This window comes from Micromys minutus (genome assembly GCF_963924665.1).
Source record: "Micromys minutus genome assembly, chromosome: 10".
Classification (NCBI taxonomy): Eukaryota; Metazoa; Chordata; class Mammalia; order Rodentia; family Muridae; genus Micromys; species Micromys minutus.
In genome coordinates, this window is record NC_137979.1 from 51888063 (window position 1) to 51909633 (window position 21571).

Here is a 21571-nt window from a genome sequence, read left to right on the forward strand (position 1 = left end):
ATTATTCTTGGAGGTAAAGTTGTGATTACATTAATCAGATACACTAATTTACTGTATTTGCATAAAACAAAGCATTTAGAAACACATTAATCCATGTCTAACATTGAAAACTAGGAAGAAAAAAAATAGGGGAGCCAGTCCTCAGTCTTTGTTATCTGCCTTTAGCCCTGACAGCCGCAGCCGGAAGGGGCAAACTGGATGTGTGCCGTCTGCTTTTGGAGCAAGGGGCAGCAGTGGCCCAGCCAAACCGCAGAGGAGCAGTGCCTTTATTCAGCACTGTTCGCCAGGGCCATTGGCAGGTAAGTCGGGTGCTGCTTCCAGCCCGTGGTTAAGAATGAGTTCCAGGTGGAAACTTGTGATGCAAAGAAAAGAAGCCACACTGGGTTTCTCAGCAATCATCATGCTTGAGGACATGGGCCTTCATTACTAATGTTCCACTCAATTAAGAATGTAAGAAATTAGCACTCACCCAATGAGGTGATGTACACCTTTAATCCAAGCACTCAAGAAGCAGGGGCAGGCAAGGCCAGCCTGGTCTACATAGCGAGGTGCAGGACAGCCAAGGATAACATAGGGAGACCCTGTCTTAATAAAAAGAGGTGGGAAAGAAATTGGCACTCAAAACAATCATCGTGAGCTAAATTGATTTGCCTTGGTCATAGAGCAGCACCCTTCTCTATGCAGCAGTATCTGCCAGTTGACTTGGAGTTCACATCCCAGCAGACCCTTTCAAACTAGTCACTCACAAATGTTTCTGACACCATCCTTCCAGAGGTTCAGACTCTAGAAAAACCATTAATTTACACACTAGGATAGAAAAAGAAAGAACACTGATAATGATCTTTGAAGGTACTAGTAGAAAAAAAGATTCTAGAAGCCAAACAGTGCTTAACAAAAGACACTGTTGTTACCAGAAGCATGTTATCATAGTCAATTCAATGGTGAATGTTTATTGCTGCCACAGGCTCGTAGCCTACAGAGATTAATAAAACAGAACTGACATAGGTAGATACTTGGGGTGGAACTTCCATTTGATTTAGACCACATCTTGACTTGTCTTTTTTTCTAACTTAATGTCTTAGTGACATGTTCAGAAACGAATCCTCATTCATCTATCTCTAAGGGAGTTAAGATAGCAAATCACATGTTGTTAGGACTGTACAGAAAGTTACAAGAAGTTGCTACGGTAGAAAGCTGCTTATAGGGTGAACTCACCTCTGCAGCAAGGAGTAGTTCACACTATAGGAGACCTCACATATGTATCATCTCAGCAGCTCTCCTCAGAATAACCAGCCTCTGTTTGTCTGCACTTGCAGATTGTTGATCTTTTACTGACCCACGGAGCTGATGTCAACATGGCAGACAAGCAGGGTCGTACTCCCCTGATGATGGCTGCTTCTGAAGGCCATCTAGGAACTGTGGACTTCCTTCTTGCTCAAGGTAAGCCTGAGAGGTGGTGAATAGAGCCTGTAAGAATCCACTTAACCCTAGGCATTCAGGACATGTTAAGAGTGATATCACTAATTCAGTTGATTAAAAATCACATTAGAAAATGCAAAGCTGGGCTGGAGAGATGGCTCAGTGGTTAAGAACACTGACTGTTCTTCCAGAGGTCCTGAGTTCACCAGCAACCACGTGGTGGATCACAACCATCTGTAATGGGATCTGATGCCCTCTTCTGGTGTGTCTGAAGAGAGCAACAGCATACTCAGATACGTAAAATAAATAAGTCTTTTTCAAAAAGAAAGAAAGAAAATGCAAAGCCAGATGCTTTGCTCTCTTTTTTTTTTCCTCCTCCAGTTTTTTAAAATAAGATTCCTGACTGGCCTTAAAATCACAACACGTGTTTCTTGCTTCAATTACCTAAGTATACCTGGTGCTCTCTTGCATGGTGTGTTTGTGTGTGTTATATATACATTCGAATGGGTGTATGTTTTATCACTATATAGACCAAGCTGACTTCAAACTTGAGGTGATCCTCCTGTCTTAGCTTCCAGAGAGCAAAGTTTACAGGTGTATCTCACCACCCCCAGCCTGCCCACTTACACACTGGGGAGTTCTAACTCTGACATTCTCTTTTTCTTTATAGCCTGAGGAATTGTTATGAAATCTATACATTCTGAACTCTTTCTTTCAAATCAGTAATCTTCAGACTTTAATTTTTTTTTTTTATCTATACCCAGTAAATAACCATGTGTTTTAGAGGCTGATTTGCTGCTGCTGTTGCTGCTAGTGGGAGTGGTGCTGGGGAGGGGTGGTGGTATGGTGCCTTCTTACTATGTAGTCCTGGCTGGCCTGGAACTTGCTCTGTAGACCAGGCTGGCCGAAAACTCACACAGATCCACCTACCTCTGCCTCCTAAGTGTTGGGATTAAAGGTGTGTGCCCACCACACCAGGCAAAGCTGTATTCAGTTTGTCAGCACAGCTAACATTTTTTTTTCTTGAATCCAACGAAGGGACGTTAAGACACTTGCTAGCAATGAGACACTCTGGAGAAATTAGGACATTGCTGTTGAGCTAATAATGAATTCCTAGTGGCACTTTCCAGCACACTTACGTGCTTGGTAATGGGAAACTGCTTTTCCTCTACAGGTACACAGTGGTAAATCATTCCAGCTTTCTGCTGGTTGCTATAAGCTCAGCCTCCTCCTACTGGTATCGCAGGTACAAAGGCTCATCACTAGTGGCACTGCAGCACCATCTAGTGGAGTGTTAGGTTTGGATCAAGCAGTAGGTAGTGAGGCAATTGAAACTATGACATCATTCCAGTTAGCCTTCGCTGTTAATAAGCCAACCTTAAATATATATAATTATCCATACACAGATGCACTTCTGAAGAACCGTGCCCAGACCTGAACAGCCAAGGATAGTTGAATGGGAAGACTGGGCTTCTCCTAAGAGACTTCCTATGGCTTTAGCTCTATCTTTTCAAGAAAGATTTGTTTCCACAACCTCAGATTCAAAGGTGGCTAGACTCAAGAATTGCTCTTGCAGAGTACAGTGTAGATCTTACCTCCACAGTACAAGTTTCCGAACAAGTCTGACTTCATATCTACCTTTATTTCTGCTAAAAGAGGTAGGGTCTCTTCAGCACTGACGACCTTAGACAACTACTGTGTTTGCCACATGCCAGTAGACACTCAGTAGATGGCAGAGGTTTGTTCTCCTATACCCGTGGTCTCTGAACCTTTTGTGTTTTCTTTTAGGTTTTCTTTGTTTTATTGTTTTTCACTTACATGAGTTTTCACTAAGTAAGCTTAGACTACATTATTTGTAGAACATTGTAGAATAGGAACTCTAAAGTGATGTTAATTTTCTAAGTAGTCTATAATTTAGAGGCTGGTGACCCAGTTTAGCTGGCTGAGTGCTTGCCTAGCACACACAAGGTTCCAGGTTCAGTCCCAGCACCACAAAAACTGGACTGGCACACACCTGTAATCACAGCACTCGGGAGATGGAGATGTGACTCAGACAGGCCTTGAACTGTGTAGCCCAAACTACCCTCAAACTCCTGATTTTCCTGCTTACTCCTTCCTATTTTTGGGGACTACTGGTGTATGTTATGGTCAGCCATGGTCAGTCTTAAAATGAAAAAAAAAATCTAGAAGTAAAAGCTATTCTTCAACAGCATATGTACCTTAAATAGCAGCATTCCTTTCAGCTACAAACTTTTGTGTCCTCAGTCCTGTTAAAACATGATTCTCGCTTGCTCTTTTAGGTGCCTCCATTGCCCTGATGGACAAAGAAGGGTTGACAGCCCTCAGCTGGGCTTGTCTGAAAGGCCATCTCTCAGTAGTACGCTCTCTAGTGGATAATGGAGCTGCTACAGACCATGCAGACAAGAATGGCCGTACCCCACTGGACCTGGCTGCTTTCTATGGCGATGCTGAGGTGGTAAGTATCTTTAAACAAGCCTCAGGAGAGAAAGGATAGGGGTGCTATCCATCAAGAATACTATCTAGGATCAAATGTGAAGTACTGTTTGGATGGTTCTAGCATAGACTCTTCAGAAGACAGGAATATACAAAATATTATTCAAAAGCAAGAATATCACTGTGACCTAAAATTTTATCTATATATATGTATGTATGTATGTATGTATATGTATATATAGATAGCCTGATTCAGACAAGCAGTTTGAAAGGGGCAAACTGTATCCATTGTGCCTGTTAACCATTATGCTTGTTCCATTCCTAGGTCCAGTTCCTGGTGGATCATGGGGCCATGATTGAACATGTTGACTACAGTGGAATGCGTCCTTTGGATCGGGCAGTGGGCTGCAGGAACACATCTGTTGTAGTAACTCTACTGAAGAAAGGAGCCAAAATAGGTAAGAGAAAGAAAAATGATATTGACCATCTGTGCCCAGGGGCCAGTGGTCTAGCTTTCCTGGGTTTTTGAGTGAATGTATATAGTTCTTCCTCTGCCCTGTCCAATTACTGCCCAAGTGAATGAAAGGCTACTGGCCCAGAGAGAGTACCTTCTGAGTCATAGTCATAAAACCCTGTATTCAGAGTCACATGACTCTCTGCCCTGCCCCTTGTAGCTTTAGCCAGGAGGCTGCGCTGAGCTTCTGCACATCTTAGTGCTGCCTGTGCACTAGCCCCACCCTTTGAGCATCCTGGCTCCCTGCAGCGCCATAAGCATTTGCTTTCCTTTGCTCTCTGTGCTTCACTCTCCAGCCCCTGCTGCTGCTATCCCAGCTGCTCCCCCACCCACACACTGTAGACAGGGTTGGCTGATGTGCTGGCTTTTGCTGCCTGCCTCTCACTGCTGCTTTTTCCTTCTTTTTTTTTTTTTTTTTTTCTTTATTTTTTTCACCTTCATCCATTTTTTTTTCCTTTCCTACAACTTTTTGTTTTCTCCTTTCTTTGAAGGTTGTCAGACGTTACCGAGTCGCCCACGAGGTATATTTCACCGCTGTCAGCATCAGGCGTGGTCTGATGGCTTGGTCAGCTTTGCCTTCTCCTCTTTGATTTAGCCTGCATGAGTTCCCTACACCTCTAATCTTTTAATTTACTTCACCTTAAAAGAAGATTTTTTTAATGACTGTTGCAGAGAATAACTTGAACTTTTGATAACTAACCCTGAAAAGCTTAGTTGGTAAATAATTCAGTCATCTATAAACTAATCAATTTAACTTTATTCTTTTCTTTCGTGAGTCAAGTAGTCTTCTTAATGTTTGTTTCCTATCTATTGACATTAGAATTGTGCCCCTGGTTCCAAGTGAATCCCAGGGAGTCCTATTTGGTACTTATCTCTAAGGGAGCCTTTAGAATACTTAAGGAGGGTTCCCTTCTACAGAGTGCACACTTCAAAATTGAGTTATGTGGGAGTTTTCCATCTCAGAAAATAAATTATCCTTTTTTGCCTTTTTCTAATCTTGTGGTAACCTTTAATATAAACTCTTTCTTCCAACTTCCTGATTTAAAATAATTTCAGACTAAGCCATTATATGCTCTTGTGTACCACACGGGCGTTACTGCTCTCCAGTGGCACAAGCTTGGACACTTCAGATATTCTTATTTTAAGGTGAATACAAACAAATCCAATTGCAGCTTCTTAGCAATGGGAGTCACTAATATACTCCCAGGTCTAAAAAATGAGGTAATTATTGTGGAGCAAGTTGTTCTCTCAGCAGAAATTCCCCAGGATATTTTTTCACCCAGCTTCCTACCACCTTACATTGTATGAGTTCTTTACCCATCATGCATCCTGTACACTACAGGTCCAGCCACATGGGCGATGGCCACCTCCAAACCAGACATCATGATCATCCTGTTGAGCAAGCTGATGGAAGAGGGGGACATGTTTTATAAGGTGAGGGCGGGAGGAACTGCTTTTCCATGTAGAATCTTGAAAACTTGAAAGTTTTCATTCTTTTCTGTAGAGGCAAAGGTAGAAACCATGCCCTAGTCCTGGACTCATAACTCAGGGGTCCTGCGTTTTTTGCTTTCCTGGCAAGAGAGCAGAAACATTCTGGTTTTAGCTGCTCTCTTACAGTTCAGTAAAAGGTTTTTCTCAGAATCTTCTAAGTGAGAAACTCATAGGGCAATTAAAAGCAAAATTATATAATACTAGTATTTCTAGTTTTATTGATCTTAGTTTTTATACATAGTAATACATTCTGTAAACCCAGCACTTTGGAGGTGGGATCAGGAGACTATCAGGAACTTAAGGTTCTCTTTGGCTATAGAATGAGTTTGAAGGCAGCCTGGGAAAAACGTTCATAGTAATAATAGCATTTTAATAAGATAAACAGTGGTTATTATGCATTTGCTTAAAGTCACTCACTGGATTAAGAAATAGGTATCCTTAATAAACACTTAAATAAATAAGAAATAGGTGTCCTTAATAAACACTTAAATTAATAAGAAATAGGTGTCCTTAATAAACACTTGGCCAGAAGGAAATTTTTGGAGTGTTCCATGTCACTCACGGGGCTTCAGTTCACTGGATCATCCCTGAAGGTAAATAACACCAACTCAGTTTTTAGCAGCAGACATCCTTGAGATATTATAGGTCTAAAAGATGATAAAATTACTGTAAAACTTCTTGTTTTATAAATATACAAGGTCCTATGCAGAATTCAAGTTCCAAGTCATAGCTTGTAAGAAGCTTGAACCTTGATCCAAACTTTATTATCATATAAAATCACATAAATGCAAAGATCTTCACTACTGTAGGGATCATATTTACAGACCTTTATGCCATTCTCAAGAATATAAGCCTTGGCACAATATAACTTCTGCTATCCCAGGGCAAGGATTCTTGGCTCCTAATGTAAATAGGCACATCCATAATGCTCCCTTGGCCCTCGGAAGACTCTCCACTTCTGATTAAAAGATGATAGAAGGTAAAGAAATGATGCTGCCTGGAGATGCAGCTCTACAGAGGAAGAGTCCAGGTAACAGCAGGAGCTGCCACGTGGGTCACCCTGCACTCCCTGTACACCCTTCCAGATCCGGAGTGTAAAACAGTCCAGAATTTCTGCAGAGGACCCCCAAGTCGGCCAGATTTACTTTATCGTGGGGAAATGGTCTACAAAGTGAGAGTCACAAATTTCAGGCTTCTCTTCTTGCTGCCACCTTACCTCCTGCCTAATGAATTGACACGGTTTTCTACCATCGTGTTAAAGAAGCCTCAGATAGACCATTCTAGGTCCTGCATACTTCCTGAAGAAGATAATTATCTCTTCTGTGGGACAGCAGGGTAGAACATCAAAGAAAAGCCACATACACCAATACCTAGGGAGAAGCTATCACTCTGGAGTGTCAGGTCAAGAAAAGAAGGAACTTACCAATGACCAACGTCAGCCCTTAAGAACAGAAAATGTTACATGCATTTCCCAAAATTTTATTTCTCTGGCTTGTGATTTTAGATGTTCCTTCAAATTTCCTGTTCTTACCAAGTGAATTTTTATAGAAAAGACTAGATTTATGCTCTCAGCATTAAGGAACTTTAACACTTATGGCAACTGATGAGAGCAGGTAGGAACTAGGGGCCAGATCGCCTCAGCCACTCAGCAAACCAACATTTTGCTCTTCATTTGTACCCCATTAGAAAGGTAAAGTAAAGGAAGCTGCCCAGCGATACCAGTACGCTCTGAAGAAATTCCCTAGAGAAGGGTTTGGTGAGGACTTGAAAACCTTCCGGGAGCTAAAAGTGTCCCTCCTCCTCAACCTGTCTCGGTGCCGCAGGAAAATGAACGTAAGTCCCTCTAATCCCCACTCTCTCTGCAGTGCTGGACGTTGAAAGGTTCTGCCACTCACTACCTCATCCCTAGGCCCTAAAATCCACTCTGCCCCTTTAGGAACCTGGTTGTCCTTCACAGAACACTGACATTTGCAAATTGAAATAAATCCACAACAAATACAAATTTCTCAAGTTGTAGAAAACTTAGTTCTCTGAGAGCAGTTTGTGGCATTCTTCTGCAGTTTCATATCCCCACGGGGACAACTGGAACTGTCATCTCACACTCTCCAGCCATTCTCACCAGATCTTCAGCGGCAGGTCGCTCTAGACTTCATTATCCCTGTGAGCTCCCTAGTCAGGTGTCAAAGGGTTGGGATGAGGCCTCAGGGCTGTGGACTTCAAGGTTAATTTCTAAGGGGACTCTTCACCTTTACACCTCTTCCCTGGCCTCTATTGCAGGGTGTCACACCCCTTCTTGCTTGGATGAAATGTTAAAATTTCTTCTGGCCTCTATCACCCCCCTAGTTGTCTTTGACTCTTCTCAATTCCTTTCAGGTATACTTTTAGCCAGTGCTCCTTTGTCATGCAGACACTCCTGAGATGAGAAAAATCTCAATCACCAAAGTGCTTACAATCATGACAGAGTCACTGACATCTACTAGAGCTTTCACAGTCCCTCAGGAGTTAGAAGTAATCCAAACCAAACAGGAAGTTTCGATCAGTTTGAGATTCAAGGAAGGTTCTGGCTGCAGTGGAAAAGGATCTGCTCTCAAGTCCAGAAGGACTTATGTATATAACTTCTGCATCATTGATTCCAGCCCTGAAACCTGACAGTGAAAGAGCCCTGGGATAGACTTGGCCATCTGAGAGGACACAGCTCTGCCTTCAGAGGCAGAAAGGAGTAAGGGCAAGGAGGAGATAACTGAGTAGAGGTGAAGTGTGGAAGGTATTCGGGGCACAATAGTCAAGTCCTGCTTGAGGTTCTCACGTGAACAATGGAATGAGATCCAGAAGTCTCTGTGGCCCTCCCCTGAGAATGAAGCAAAGCTTAGCAGCAGGCGCCAGTCTTCTGGCTTCTTTTCTTCCTAGCAGTTAATTGGTTTTTTAAAATATGCTTTGGGTATATAGCTCAGTCACAAGATTCTTCCTTAATATGACCAAGATCCCCCTGTAGGTCTATAGCACTAAGGAAGAAGAGTTGTTCTACTCTCATATTCTTAGAAACAATGCTCATCTCTCAAATAAATAGAAAGTTAGGAAACAAGGGGAATAGAAAATAATCCATAGCATTTCTTCACAACCCAGTAATTACCTCATATAAGCCAACACTATACTAAGCACCAGAAGTCCCTACACCTCAGTAAATAATTTCTTATGAGCCCTTAACCTGTGCCCCAGGACCTTTCTTCTACCCTATTTTCTGCCTTAGGAACTATGAATATAGTCCTTCTCTACTATGATTCTGACATTTAAAGAAGAGAGAAACCTAAGCCAAATATGGTGGCATTTATTTGTAATGCCAATACTTTTGAGGCAGAGGCAGGAGGATTAGGAGTCTAGGTTAGCTTGGGGCACATAGCAAGACTATGTCTCAAAACACAGAACCAGACTAAAGCCTTTCACTTTAACTTAGTATTTAAGGAGATCTTAAAAGACCACAGGCATTGCCTGTTCAATGTTATATGCTTCACACTCTGTTCCTGGGGTTTGTCATGGTAGCACCAGTATCTCTGAGACTCTGTCTCAAAGATGTCTCCAGGACAACACAACCAGTCACACCCAGAGTCTATGTGTTTCTTTATCTATTTTTAAATTTTTGAATGTTTCCTAAAGAAGGAATCAAATAGAAGGAATAAGCCACAGAAGTATCTGTGAAATACAAAGAATATTCATACAGTATGGGGACCTACTATATATCTAGTATACATAGATAGCACTTAAATGTATTGCCACTGAAATAGTGTGGGTGTGAAGAATGTGCATCCGACTTGAGTTAAAACAGACCAGAGAACTGAGCCTGTGTCTGGCATCCCCATGTCCTCTCGGCTCCAGTCAGTGCTCTTGGCTGTTGCCCAGACCTTTCTCCTGGACTCTGTGGTACATTCACAGTGATCCTTAGGAAGCCAGATTTTTGTGAGCACAGCAACAAGGAGGAACAACAGGATGAATGCCACCCACCTGTGGTACCTGTGTCTCTCTTCTTGTGTGGAGAGTTTAGGTTTCCAACTTTAGGATCCTTAATACAGAGGGCTAACATTTGGTTTCTGGGCTACAAAGAATAGTTAGAAATGAAAAGTGTTATTATACTTTGGACTAGTGAAGTTCAGCTAGTGGTTTCAGAGATGCACAGTGGACAGCAGGGGGGTTTTCACTCTGTGGGCCACATGAATAGAGCCACGCACAGCATGTCATGAACCCCAGGCATTCCAAGTGTCAAAGGATTGTACTCATAATTTGTTTTATTCCCAAGTTGTCTTTTTGTGTATCTCTTCAATGACTCATCTTAACACCTATTGTAATGACAGGATTTTGGAATGGCGGAGGAATTTGCTACTAAAGCCCTGGAGCTGAAACCGAAATCTTACGAAGCATACTATGCAAGAGCAAGGGCAAAACGCAGCAGCAGGTGAGACAAGGGAGAGTGAGAAAAGCAGTGTCTGAAATGTGGCCAGGGCGATGTAGGCCACCCTGGGATGTGCGCACCCAACGTGCCTGGCCTGCCGACTCCCAGGGCCTAGGGTTTGCAGACAGCACGGCTCCCAATCAGCACTTCTCCTGGGCACTGTAGGAGGAAGGTAAAATGGAAAATGGCACTTTCTTCCAGGAGCCATGTCATCTCTCAGTCACTTTTCAGCCTCAAGCCAGTGGCATAACGAGATAATGATGAAGAGGAAGCCACTTAAGCCAGACCTCCCCTATGCCTTCTACAGGAAGAACAGGACAGTCACTTACACAGACTCTTTCTTTCCTACAGGCATCTGGGGAGGGACTCCCCAGATTATTTAGTCCTTGATAGAGAGTTCTCCTAAGTCTGATGAATTGACCATCCTCACCTGAACACACACACACACAGTCTGTCCTGCTGCCAGGACTGAGATGGCACCATTCCTGTGCCATCTGCTGTGCTTTGACCACTAAGTAAGGGTCAAGAGGGATCTAAAAACTGCCAGTCATTGTCCTTGCCGCCTCTACCCACTCAGCCTTCTCCTGTGCATGGGGAGGAACTGTTTGGGATTTGCTGCTCTGGCCCAGGGAGATTTGTCTACAAAACTCAAGTCAAAGCTAGTGACACAGAAAGCAGTGGTCTAGCTAAAGTCGTAGCGTTTTTATAGAAAGGCAGCTGTTAATCCTCTCTGCCTGGACTGTTCCTTTGTCCATTTCCCAGGTAGTTTTAGTTGGGAGGATAGGAATATCTCCATGGTTTGTTCCCTCATTTGTAAATAAGGGTCTTGTTGGAGTAAGCTCAGCTCCACTCTCAATCTAATCAGCAAACTGACTCCTATGGGCTGTGACCTAGCAGAAAGATGCACAGTACTGTTAGGTGATGGGGAAAAGGGACCAAAGACAGGCATCACACCTAGGATGTAAGAGGCCTACCTGAAGTTTAGACCAAAATACTGAGAATATTTTGTTCTAATTTTCATCTGGGCATGGTAATCCCATGCCCAGGCCTTTAATCCCAGCACTTGAGAGGCAGAGGCAGGAGGATCTCGCTAGTTCAAGGCTAGCCTGGTCTACTCAGCAAGTTCCAGGACAGCCAGGGCTACATAAAGAGATCCTGTGTCAAATCCCCTCCTCCAAACAAAAAAATTACACTGGATCAGAAAGATTTTTAAACACTACCATTACTTACCGCTTTGTTCCTAAGCTACTTGACAGTGACACTGTAATTGACAACCCCAACCAACCCTCATACTGCCTAGGCTGTACTGGGCACTAAGATCTTTCTGAAGGGCCTGTCTGGACTGATCTAATGCAGACATTCTCTATTAACCCCAGAGAGGCCAGAGGAAGATAAAAGTGAAAATGGCTAGGAACTCATTCTAAACTCTTCTAGAATAACAGCCTTTGTTTCCTTCCTTATAAGTCAAACTGAACTAGATCCTCTTGCGCCCCCGATGCAGTTCTCTGAATTGGTGGCCATGTTCTCTGCTCCTGATGATTTCTATTCATTCTCAATAATTCCCATTCTTGTGTTTGCATTTTGTCAAGCAGACAGTTTGCAGCAGCCTTAGAGGACCTGAAAGAGGCCATCAAGCTATGTCCCAACAACCGTGAGATCCAGAGGCTGCTGATGCGAGTGGAGGAAGAGTGCAGACAGATGCAGCAGCAGCAACAGCAGCCGCCGCCACCACCCCAGCAGCTGCCACGGGACATGCCAGAGGAAGAAACAGAGCCTGAGCCCCAGCCTGAAGATATATACTCTGTACAAGACATATTTGAGGAGGAGTATTTGGAACAAGATGTTGAAAATGTTTCTGTTGGCCTCCAGACAGAGGCTCGTCCCAGTCAGGGGCTCCCAGTAATCCAGAGCCCACCCTCCTCTCCAGCCCATCGGGACTCGGCCTACATCTCTAGCTCACCTCTTGGCTCTCATCAGGTTTTTGACTTCCGGTCCAATAGTTCTGTAGGTTCTCCCACTAGACAAGGTTATCAGTCCACCTCACCTGCTCTTTCTCCTACTCACCAGAACTCTCATTACAGGCCTAGCCCACCACATACTTCCCCAGCTCATCAGGGTGCATCTTACCGGTTCAGCCCACCTCCTGTGGGAGGGCAAAGCAAGGAATACCCTAGCCCTCCCCCTTCCCCTCTCCGAAGAGGCCCTCAGTATAGGGCCAGTCCTCCAGCTGAGAGCATGAGTGTCTATAGATCCCAGTCTGGCTCACCTGTGCGCTATCAGCAAGAAACAAATGTGAGTCAGCTTCCTGGCAGACCAAAATCTCCACTATCCAAAATGGCCCAGCGGCCCTACCAGATGCCTCAGCTTCCCGTGGCAGTTCCCCAGCAAGGGCTCAGGCTACAGCCTGCCAAGGCCCAGATTGTAAGAAGTAACCAGCCTAGCTCAGCAGTTCATTCAAGCACTGTAATACCAACAGGAGCCTATGGCCAAGTAGCTCATTCAATGGCCAGTAAATACCAATCTTCACAAGGAGACATGGGAGTAAGTCAGAGCCGATTGGTTTATCAGGGATCAATAGGGGGGATTGTAGGAGACGGGAGACCTGTACAGCATGTCCAAGCCAGCCTAAGTGCTGGTGCCATCTGTCAGCATGGAGGATTGACCAAAGAAGACCTGCCACAGCGACCCTCCTCTGCCTATCGAGGTGGTATGAGGTACAGCCAGACACCACAGATCGGACGTAGCCAATCAGCATCCTACTATCCAGTGTGTCACTCAAAACTAGATCTGGAGCGTTCCTCCAGCCAGCTGGGTTCCCCTGATGTATCACATTTAATCAGAAGACCTATCAGTGTCAACCCTAACGAAATCAAGCCCCACCCACCGACTCCCAGGCCACTGCTGCACTCACAGAGTGTGGGCCTGCGCTTTTCTCCTTCCAGCAACAGCATTTCATCCACCTCCAATCTGACTCCCACCTTCCGGCCTTCTTCTTCAATTCAGCAAATGGAGATCCCACTAAAACCGGCATATGATAGATCATGTGATGAGCTATCACCAGTATCTCCCACTCAGGGAGGTTACCCCAGTGAGCCCACCCGATCCAGGACCACACCATTCATGGGGATCATAGATAAAACAGCCCGGACTCAACAGTACCCCCACCTTCACCAGCAGAATAGGACCTGGGCAGTCTCATCAGTGGATACCGTTCTCAGTCCCACGTCTCCAGGCAACCTGCCTCAGCCTGAGTCCTTCAGTCCACCCTCATCCATCAGCAACATTGCCTTTTATAATAAAACCAACAATGCACAGAATGGCCATCTGCTGGAGGACGATTATTACAGCCCCCATGGGATGCTGGCTAACGGGTCCCGTGGAGACCTCTTGGAAAGAGTCAGCCAGGCCTCCTCTTACCCTGATGTGAAGGTGGCACGGACCCTTCCAGTGGCTCAGGCATACCAGGACAACCTGTACAGGCAATTGTCTCGGGACTCTCGACAAGGGCAGACATCGCCTATCAAACCAAAGAGACCATTTGTGGAGTCTAATGTTTAAGAGACATTTGTTGGAGTGAGACCCATATGTTTTCACTGCACATTTTCAGGCTTGGTTTCCACATCTGAGGTAGTTCTCTGGCTTAATTTCTCATGTAGTTTCTGTGTGGTGTTCAGAGGTGACAGCCCACATGTTGAAATCCTTTGCATGCAGCTGACTGGGAAGCTGGCCTCTGGTGAACCAGGACTTCAGTTTCTCGGGTCTGTGCCCCAGCCACATGCTCTCTCCCTCTCTTCCAATACCAACGAGGAGATTTCGTGCCGTGAGCTTTAACCAGGGAGATCAGACACACTGGTCAGCTTTTTCCAGGAGACAATCGCTTTCACTGATGTCCTTGTTGTGTGAATGTCTTTTTCCTTTTTTAAAAAGTAAGATGTTCTTGTTTGTTTTCTTCTAGAAGCTTTAGGACGTGTGTAATGCCTCTCTGTCCTTGCATTCTTCCTCACTGTTCCACATGGCCAGACTCCAGCTTCCCTGCAGGCGTCAGGTGTAGAATCTTCATTTACTTTATTGCTGGTCCAGCCCTGGGACAAAGGGGTCTAAGGAGAGTGAGAAAGAAAAAAAAGAAAGGAAGAAAGAAAAGATGCTAACTAAATTGGTTGGAAGAAAAGCCCACTATAATTATCTGAAGTGTTGCTTTTCTAAGAAGCATTTGGAGAATATTTAATAAACATCCAGCCCTTTAAATAAGTTGATTAGCCAAGGAAATTCCAGAACTGTGGGTATTTTTAAAGTACACACCAAGAGGTATTCTCTAGGCTTTAACCAACAATTAGCCACTAAAGGCTGCTGAATTTCGAAGGCTAGAGAAGGGAATAAATATGGAGAAAAAGGAGAGGGAAAATGTTTTTCTTTCTTCTCATCGAGAGAAAGCTGTCTCAAGTCCACATTTTAGATCACAAGAAGCCCCGAACAGACCTGAAGTCTGGCTGGTACAGTAACCCTGCTCACTGCATTTTCACATGGGGCCAGGCTGTGTTCAGCTGACGCTCGTCTCAAACCAAGACAGTAGTGTAAAAAAAGAGTTTCTTCAAGAACCCATCCCGGGGTTTCCACCTAGGCCTCTGCGTTCTATGAGGGCTGTTAACTAATTCCATTTTAAGACCTCTGGTTTCATTATTCGTGGTTAAAGGACTTGTCTCTTTTATCTAGAAGTGTTTAATGGTAATCTTTGAAAACCCGAAACAGCCAAAAGTGTTGCAGATTGATCTGAGCACCCGGTGGGGCATGAAATTGAGAGCTGGCCGTTTTCTCCATTTTCCGTACAGGCTGTTTTGCTAACCTGATTTTTGAAAAGCTGAGGCAACTATGAGGTGGACAACAGGAACACCAGAACCAAAGCTGTAGCACAGTCCCATCTCTGGCTACACGTCAGCTCTTAAAATCAAGCCTAGCAAACTAACCAGGGTGTTGGTACCATGTTCTTAGGGAGCATTTTACTCGTTAGTAAAGGGTTGCAGGAAGGACAGTTTCTTAAACAAAATCCAGCTGAGATCTGTTTGGAATGCGATTCTCTGATGGGATCTGAAGACATGCAGAGCATGTCAAAGATCACAAACCTTTCATCACTGATTCAGATTCTGAAACAGATCAGGACTCCTCTCTAGCAGGATTGCTTTTACTCTGATATAAAAGAACTTCCCCGTGCTCCTAGACTAGGATAGGCACTGCTCATTTCTCCCTACCTTCCATCCACCTGCCTGTATCTTCCTCTCTCCCATCTGGAAGAAGTGTATAGCTATGGGGTCAGCCCGTAGCTGGAAGCAGCAGCCTCTTGGCTCCCTGTATGGCCTGGACACAGCTCTGTAGGTCTCCGCATCACATTGTATCTTATGTGAACCATCTCTGAGGGAGCTACTACAATCCACTAGAAAAGTGCTCCCACCTGTTTGGAAAGCCCCCCTTACCACCTTACCTGCCCAGGTGGGTTAGAATGCCATGCAGGCCTAAAAATAACCACAGCTGTCACTATTACCCAGGGTCCCTGATTTTCCCAGGAAAAGCAAAAGAGTTAGCGTCTCTACCCGACCTGAAATATCTGTGTCAAACCACGTTATTTCCTAGCCTATAAGACAGTGCATGCCACTACTGGGAGCAAGTGGGTTTTGACTGAAAAACACCAATGGGAGCTTCCTGAGGCAGGAGACAAGCATCTTCCCTGGATGTAAACTGCCTGCCCTGCTTTGCTACTTCACTGCCATGGTTGATCTAGTACTGTGTTTTAAATGTGCCCCTCCCTTCCCAACAGTGAACTTTGCCAGACACATGTGGCTTAAGGGTGGAAGACAAATCTTAAATGAAACTGGCAAATTCTGCTTACTCAATTCACATCACCCTTAAGTAGAGACAGGTGACAAACTTCAGCTTGTAGGTTTCTCACCAAAACATGTTCCTTTGCCCAGAATTCTTGCACTAATGGGTTTCCATCACATCATGTCTATAAATGGGTGCACTTTACTGTTTGAATTTGTAACTCTGATAAATACTGGATACTTAAGTGTGAGTAATGTCTTCATTAGAAATTAGCAGTCACTCGTCTCTAGTGTGTTCTTTCAAGAAAAAAAAAAAGGAAAGAAATCAAGCAGTGGATCACAGCATTTATAGCACAAGACATAACTTGTATATAAGCCTCAAAGAGTAAGAGTTTTTAAACACAGAAAACATTTGCAGTGATTTTAAAGTGCTTTTCCAGCAATTTTCTTAGGGACTCCTGAGACATGGTTCATTTATTTACTGGATCAGTAAGGCACACAAGTAACAATTAAAATTAATGTTTATTTACAAAGTAAAGGGAAAACCTGTGTAACATGAGAATTCGGCATGGACAAATGGAGATCGTTTTGTATCTGCCGTTGTGTCTGTCCAGGTTGCAGACGTGCACTATTACAGTCCCGAGTTAATAGAGCACAACCCCCTTTCGTTCCTCTCCCAGGCACCCTTTCTAGATGTGTTTAACTTGAACTCGATGGCTCAGGAAAATTCCACTAATTAGAATTGTGTACAGTATCCCAGGCTGCTGCCCAGATATCCAAGTTTGTGGGTTTTAGTTAAGCCTGGATTATCACTTTTCCTAAATTATTGTAAACAGAACAGCTTAGAGAAAGGTGTTCTCAGCCCTTATATTGTATAGTAGTTTATGATTCCCTCTAAATATTGGTATTTTTATATTCCAGAGATATACCCAACAGAAAAATTTTAAACCAGTATCTAATTTAATATCCATAAGTATTTTTCCTTAGAGTTTAGTCATATGCAGTGGGATATGTGGATGTCACTTGTGCTTCACCTTACTCGACCGCTAGGTGTCACTGTGACTCTGCATCATACTTGCCTGGTTTCAAAGAATGGCTTGGTGGAGCTGCTGCCAGTGCAGCCGGCTGGCCCACAGACTAGAGGTTCAGGAAGAAGGGATAAGCCTGAAGGGTCTTCATGAGTCCATGCCACCTGTAGTAAGCAGGCTCTGGACACCACCTGTTTGGGAGGTTACATTGAGCTCCCTTTCTCCCCATTAGAACCGTTCTTCTCAGTTTCACTCAGCCTCCGACTTTTATAATTCCAGAAAGTATCCTGATTGGGTGATTGGGTGGTTGATTAAAGATGGTTATTTTTCTACTGCAGAAATGCCTTGGACAAAACCAGTTGCTCACTGAATCTTTGCCACACAATGGAACAGGCTCCCCAGGTGGCAGGGTACGCCGCCTCTGTGCTCAGCGGCCCCACCCACCCTACCCGGCTGCCCTCAGGCCACTCAGTTCTCAAGAAGGGGTCTGCTACGCCTTTACTCTGAGGGCCTTGCCGCCCTGCTCGCGCTTGTTGAGAGGTGTGACTTCTCCTTTTCCTCTGGGAATTCCAGACTGACCATCTACCATGACTAACAATGATCAAAGGGCTTAGGGTAAGAGCTACCTACAAAGACGCGTCATGGAAACCTTCACCATGCAATGCCTTGAACTCAGCTCTGGCTGCTCCCAAGAAAAGGCAGCTGGCTAGGGGCCTGGACACAAGCACAACGGGGCTGGTGGAGCCACTGTGCAGAGCTACTTGAATATTCACTGGGTCTTCATCAACTCTTTTTGTAATACAGACCACTCAAGGGCTCAAGTGTTGGTAACCTTCATTTCGGTGTCCAATGCCTCACAGCAGCTGAGCCACCCTGAGATGCTTGTGGCCACATGATGGCCACAGTCAGAGCTTTGAAAGTCAGTACCAAATGAACGTATAATTGGACACCAAAAATCAAGTGTTACTCTCATGTTTCCTCACCCTATCATCTCATTTCCTCCTGCTGACTGCGACCCCTACACTAAGCTGACCAGTCAGGCTACAGCTGGCTGCCCACAGATGCCAGCTAGCACCATCTGGTTTCAGATAGACCTACTCCTTGGGAAGGACGTGGCCTAGCTGCTCTGTTTCTGTAGCACTTGATGGCTGGATTTTTTCCTTTGCTAATCACCAACCAGAAAATCTGGCTAGGACTCAACTCACTCCTTTCAATCCCCAGGACCAGACAGAGAGTTAATTCTGAAAAATTCAGTACTTGAATGTACCTGCCTTACTGTGTACCCATTCACTGGGGGAGGGGGGATCAGAGATGTTGGCTCTAGATATCCACTTCATTCAAGGTTATTTTGGAAATCCTGTAAGTTCTACTTCCTGTCCTGCTTTGCTTTGCTTTGCTTTGCTTTGCTTTGTTTTGTTCTTTGACATTTGGCTGATTCCTGCTGAGTTGGGCCGGTTCCCTGTGGGGCCCAGGGCAGGTGCCATTCTCAGGCATGGCCTCCCTTCCATCTAGCCCAGCATCTGTCTCTCTGTTCTGTCTCCTCCAAACTCAAGATGATTTTAATTAGTACAGACATGTACAGTCTACAATTAAAGAGTGATTTGTACTAATATGATTTTGATTATTCCTCTTTGCTGTCCTTTCAAGACACTTGCTGGAAAAAGCTTTAATGCACTTAGTTTTCCTTTAGGTTTTCTATAACTCAGATGTAAAGGACTTTCTCTGTACAGTATATTATCCAATGCATGTTTGTTCTCTATCCTAATATATCGAACACCACACGGTCGTGAACTCGTGCAGTGGGGATGCCCCACACCCAGCGGAGGCCTCCAGCCCCGTGTATAAGGAAGACATTTTCTCTACTGTACTTGCTTGAACAGTTTTATTGTCTGTACATGTGAGCTGTGTGAGATAGATGTGAAAAGTTCAAATGAATGCATTTTCCTGCCCCATGTATACAGAGCGTCATCTGTACAATGAACTGTATGTATGAAAGCAAATGTACGTATTTATAAATGGTCAACACTTGGAGAAACCTGGCGTCTGCTGCTTTTCTCCTTCCTTGCTCTTTCCAGGGAACCAACTTCCAAGCTCACCCCTAACTGAAAGGGCAGTGCTGAGAATGCCCACCCTAAGGGAAAACACCAAGGCCAAGGCTAAGGCCAGATTCCTGATGACTTGTTTGCTCTGCTGGGAGAAGCTGGGAGGCATGCTTTCTGCATCTGTTCACTGAGTTGTCTCCTCTGAGGGGACACGGATTGCACTTGAGGGAGCTGTTAGCCCAAGATAGTTCTAGGACCTCAGTGAAGCCTGGCTATGTGTGGCTTTTTCCTTAGCAGCAGCTACACTGGACCACTGTACTCCCATCACGTTTTGCTTGTTTGGAATGCGTGACTGATTAACACATGGTTTTGATATGTTTTCTAAGGCTGGCCATAAACTTCTGGACTCAAGTGATCGCTTTGCCTCAGCCTCCCAAGTAGCTGAGGATATAAGTACACACTAGTGCCAGCTTAGTTGCTTCAATTTTGGGTAGCTGACACCCCAACATCACCACCTTGCCAGAATTCTAAGTTTGTAGTATGCTGCCATCCTAGCTGTTAGGTTTAGAGATGCTAAGCCCAAGAATGGGATGTAGCCTGTGCTGTAGATCCAGAGACTAGCTTGTCAGTCACACTGAAGATACTCAGCTCCCAGTACTTTTTTTCTCTTCAGGAATCCATCTGGATGTCTCCATTCTAGACATACACCTCAGGAGCTGCAATGTGACCAGAAAGCTTACTGCTTCCTAACTCTCAGTATCTTTAAGTGGGGTGAGCCTTGCCTGCCTCACTAAAACCTCTTTGTCTACTTGAGAGACAAGCAAGGACACCAGATTACATCAGCAGCCCCACACACCCAGTCTGTCAGCCCCCTAGACTGCCCAGTACTCAAGAACAGTCTGCTGCCACCTTTACTCCAAGGGCCATGCCATGTGCTTCTTAAGAGGTGTAACCTCTTTTCCTCCAGGGATTCCAGACTGAGTATCCACCATAACTAACAATGACACCATTGATCCTACTGGACATCTAGACCCAATTCCCAAACAACTAAAATCTGAGAAAGCAGGAAGACTCCAGGACAGACACTACCAGCTAGCCTGCATACCGAAATCACCTTCGTTGATTAGAAAGATTCTAGGAGAACTTACATGCTAGGTCTGATAACCGTTTGCTTCAGTAACAACTAAAAAAAAAAAAAAAAAAAAAAGTTCACAAAACAGTTCCCGGCTTTTAAAGGATTCTTAGGGTTTCAAAAGAATAGAATAATGTAGAGTTTAGAAAAAAAGAAATCCTTAAAGGGATTTTTCTAGATGGAAAGCCACTTCATGAGTCAGCGAGTAGCGGGTGTCTTCATGGGCTCCCAGAAGTTCCTCATAATTTCTCCCTTACTAGCTGCCTTTTGGTGACCATTTGGGCAGATGCTCCCTGGTGCTTGTCTGTGAAAGAGCTGTATTCCTCCACAGAGCTGGGGAAATCAGGCAGAACCCAGGGACAGCAAGTGGGGCAGGCTGGGGGAACGCAGCCCATGACTGAATCACTGTCCCCAGAAGTAATCAAAGCCAGGCCTGGTAGGCCCACGGAAAAGGACTAAAAGAAGGCTCAGAGTCTCTTATCTGGGCTGGATTATACCCAGAGACTGAGCTAGGGACTTGACACATAACAGCCAAGAGGTCTTTTGTCAGAGCACTGGTGGTCTTCTGGAGCGAGGCCTCCCTGAGTAAACCATTATTTGCTTAAAGGTTTCTAAAGGGCATGGCTTGAAACATGTCATTGGCTGCTCCATCAAACATGGACCAAGTATTGGAGGAAGTTAAAAAAGGTTACTTCCACAACCTCCAAACTGGCTTCTTCCTGCCTCTCCCAGCCTTCTGGAGGCAGTGTGGCCACCGGATCTGCCACTGGAAGGGAGTACCTACCCAACAGCTAACTAAAGCCACAAAGACATCTACTGAGCTACTGCTTCATGAGTAGCTCTTTAAAAATGGTTTTAACTTGCTGGAAATACCATACACGTATATGAGAAGGACCCCAAGTCCTTCTTGACTCCTCCCAGATCTCCTTCCCAGCTTAATGTTTTTTAACCCATTGAGTCCAGTTAGTGTTGTGTGTGCTAGGTATAATGCCATCTATAGGAGAAAGAGCAACCTAGCAAGGACCACATCCCTGAAGAAAACTGACTCTTCTTCCCACAGAAGCCATCAGTCGCTAATAGTCCCTCAGCTAGGGGGGTTGGACCTCATCAGCCCTTCTCTCACACCAAGCTTGGATTTTGGGTGGCTTGAACTTGTGCAGGCCATGTGTTTGCAGTCGGTGGCCGTGAGTTGTGCAGCAGCACTATCATGTCCAGAAGACACTTTTAGTAACACTCCTTG

The 21571-nt window shown here is 44.7% G+C and overlaps 1 protein-coding gene across 1 annotated transcript in view; it reads left to right on the top strand.

The window, feature by feature from the left end:
• The window catches only part of TANC2 (tetratricopeptide repeat, ankyrin repeat and coiled-coil containing 2), a gene marked incomplete at both ends in the record, with an annotated part of 236840 nt that extends 222963 nt beyond the window's left edge, over positions 1 to 13877 (top strand). The window contains 9 exons of the mRNA XM_080922462.1: positions 166 to 299; positions 1317 to 1440; positions 3720 to 3895; positions 4199 to 4331; positions 4879 to 4908; positions 5730 to 5821; positions 7565 to 7711; positions 10222 to 10322; positions 11912 to 13877. Coding sequence (XP_080778588.1) covers positions 166 to 299; positions 1317 to 1440; positions 3720 to 3895; positions 4199 to 4331; positions 4879 to 4908; positions 5730 to 5821; positions 7565 to 7711; positions 10222 to 10322; positions 11912 to 13877 — 2903 coding nt within the window. The remainder of the gene's footprint in view (positions 1 to 165; positions 300 to 1316; positions 1441 to 3719; positions 3896 to 4198; positions 4332 to 4878; positions 4909 to 5729; positions 5822 to 7564; positions 7712 to 10221; positions 10323 to 11911) is intronic.
• Positions 13878 to 21571: the final 7694 nt, after the last annotated feature.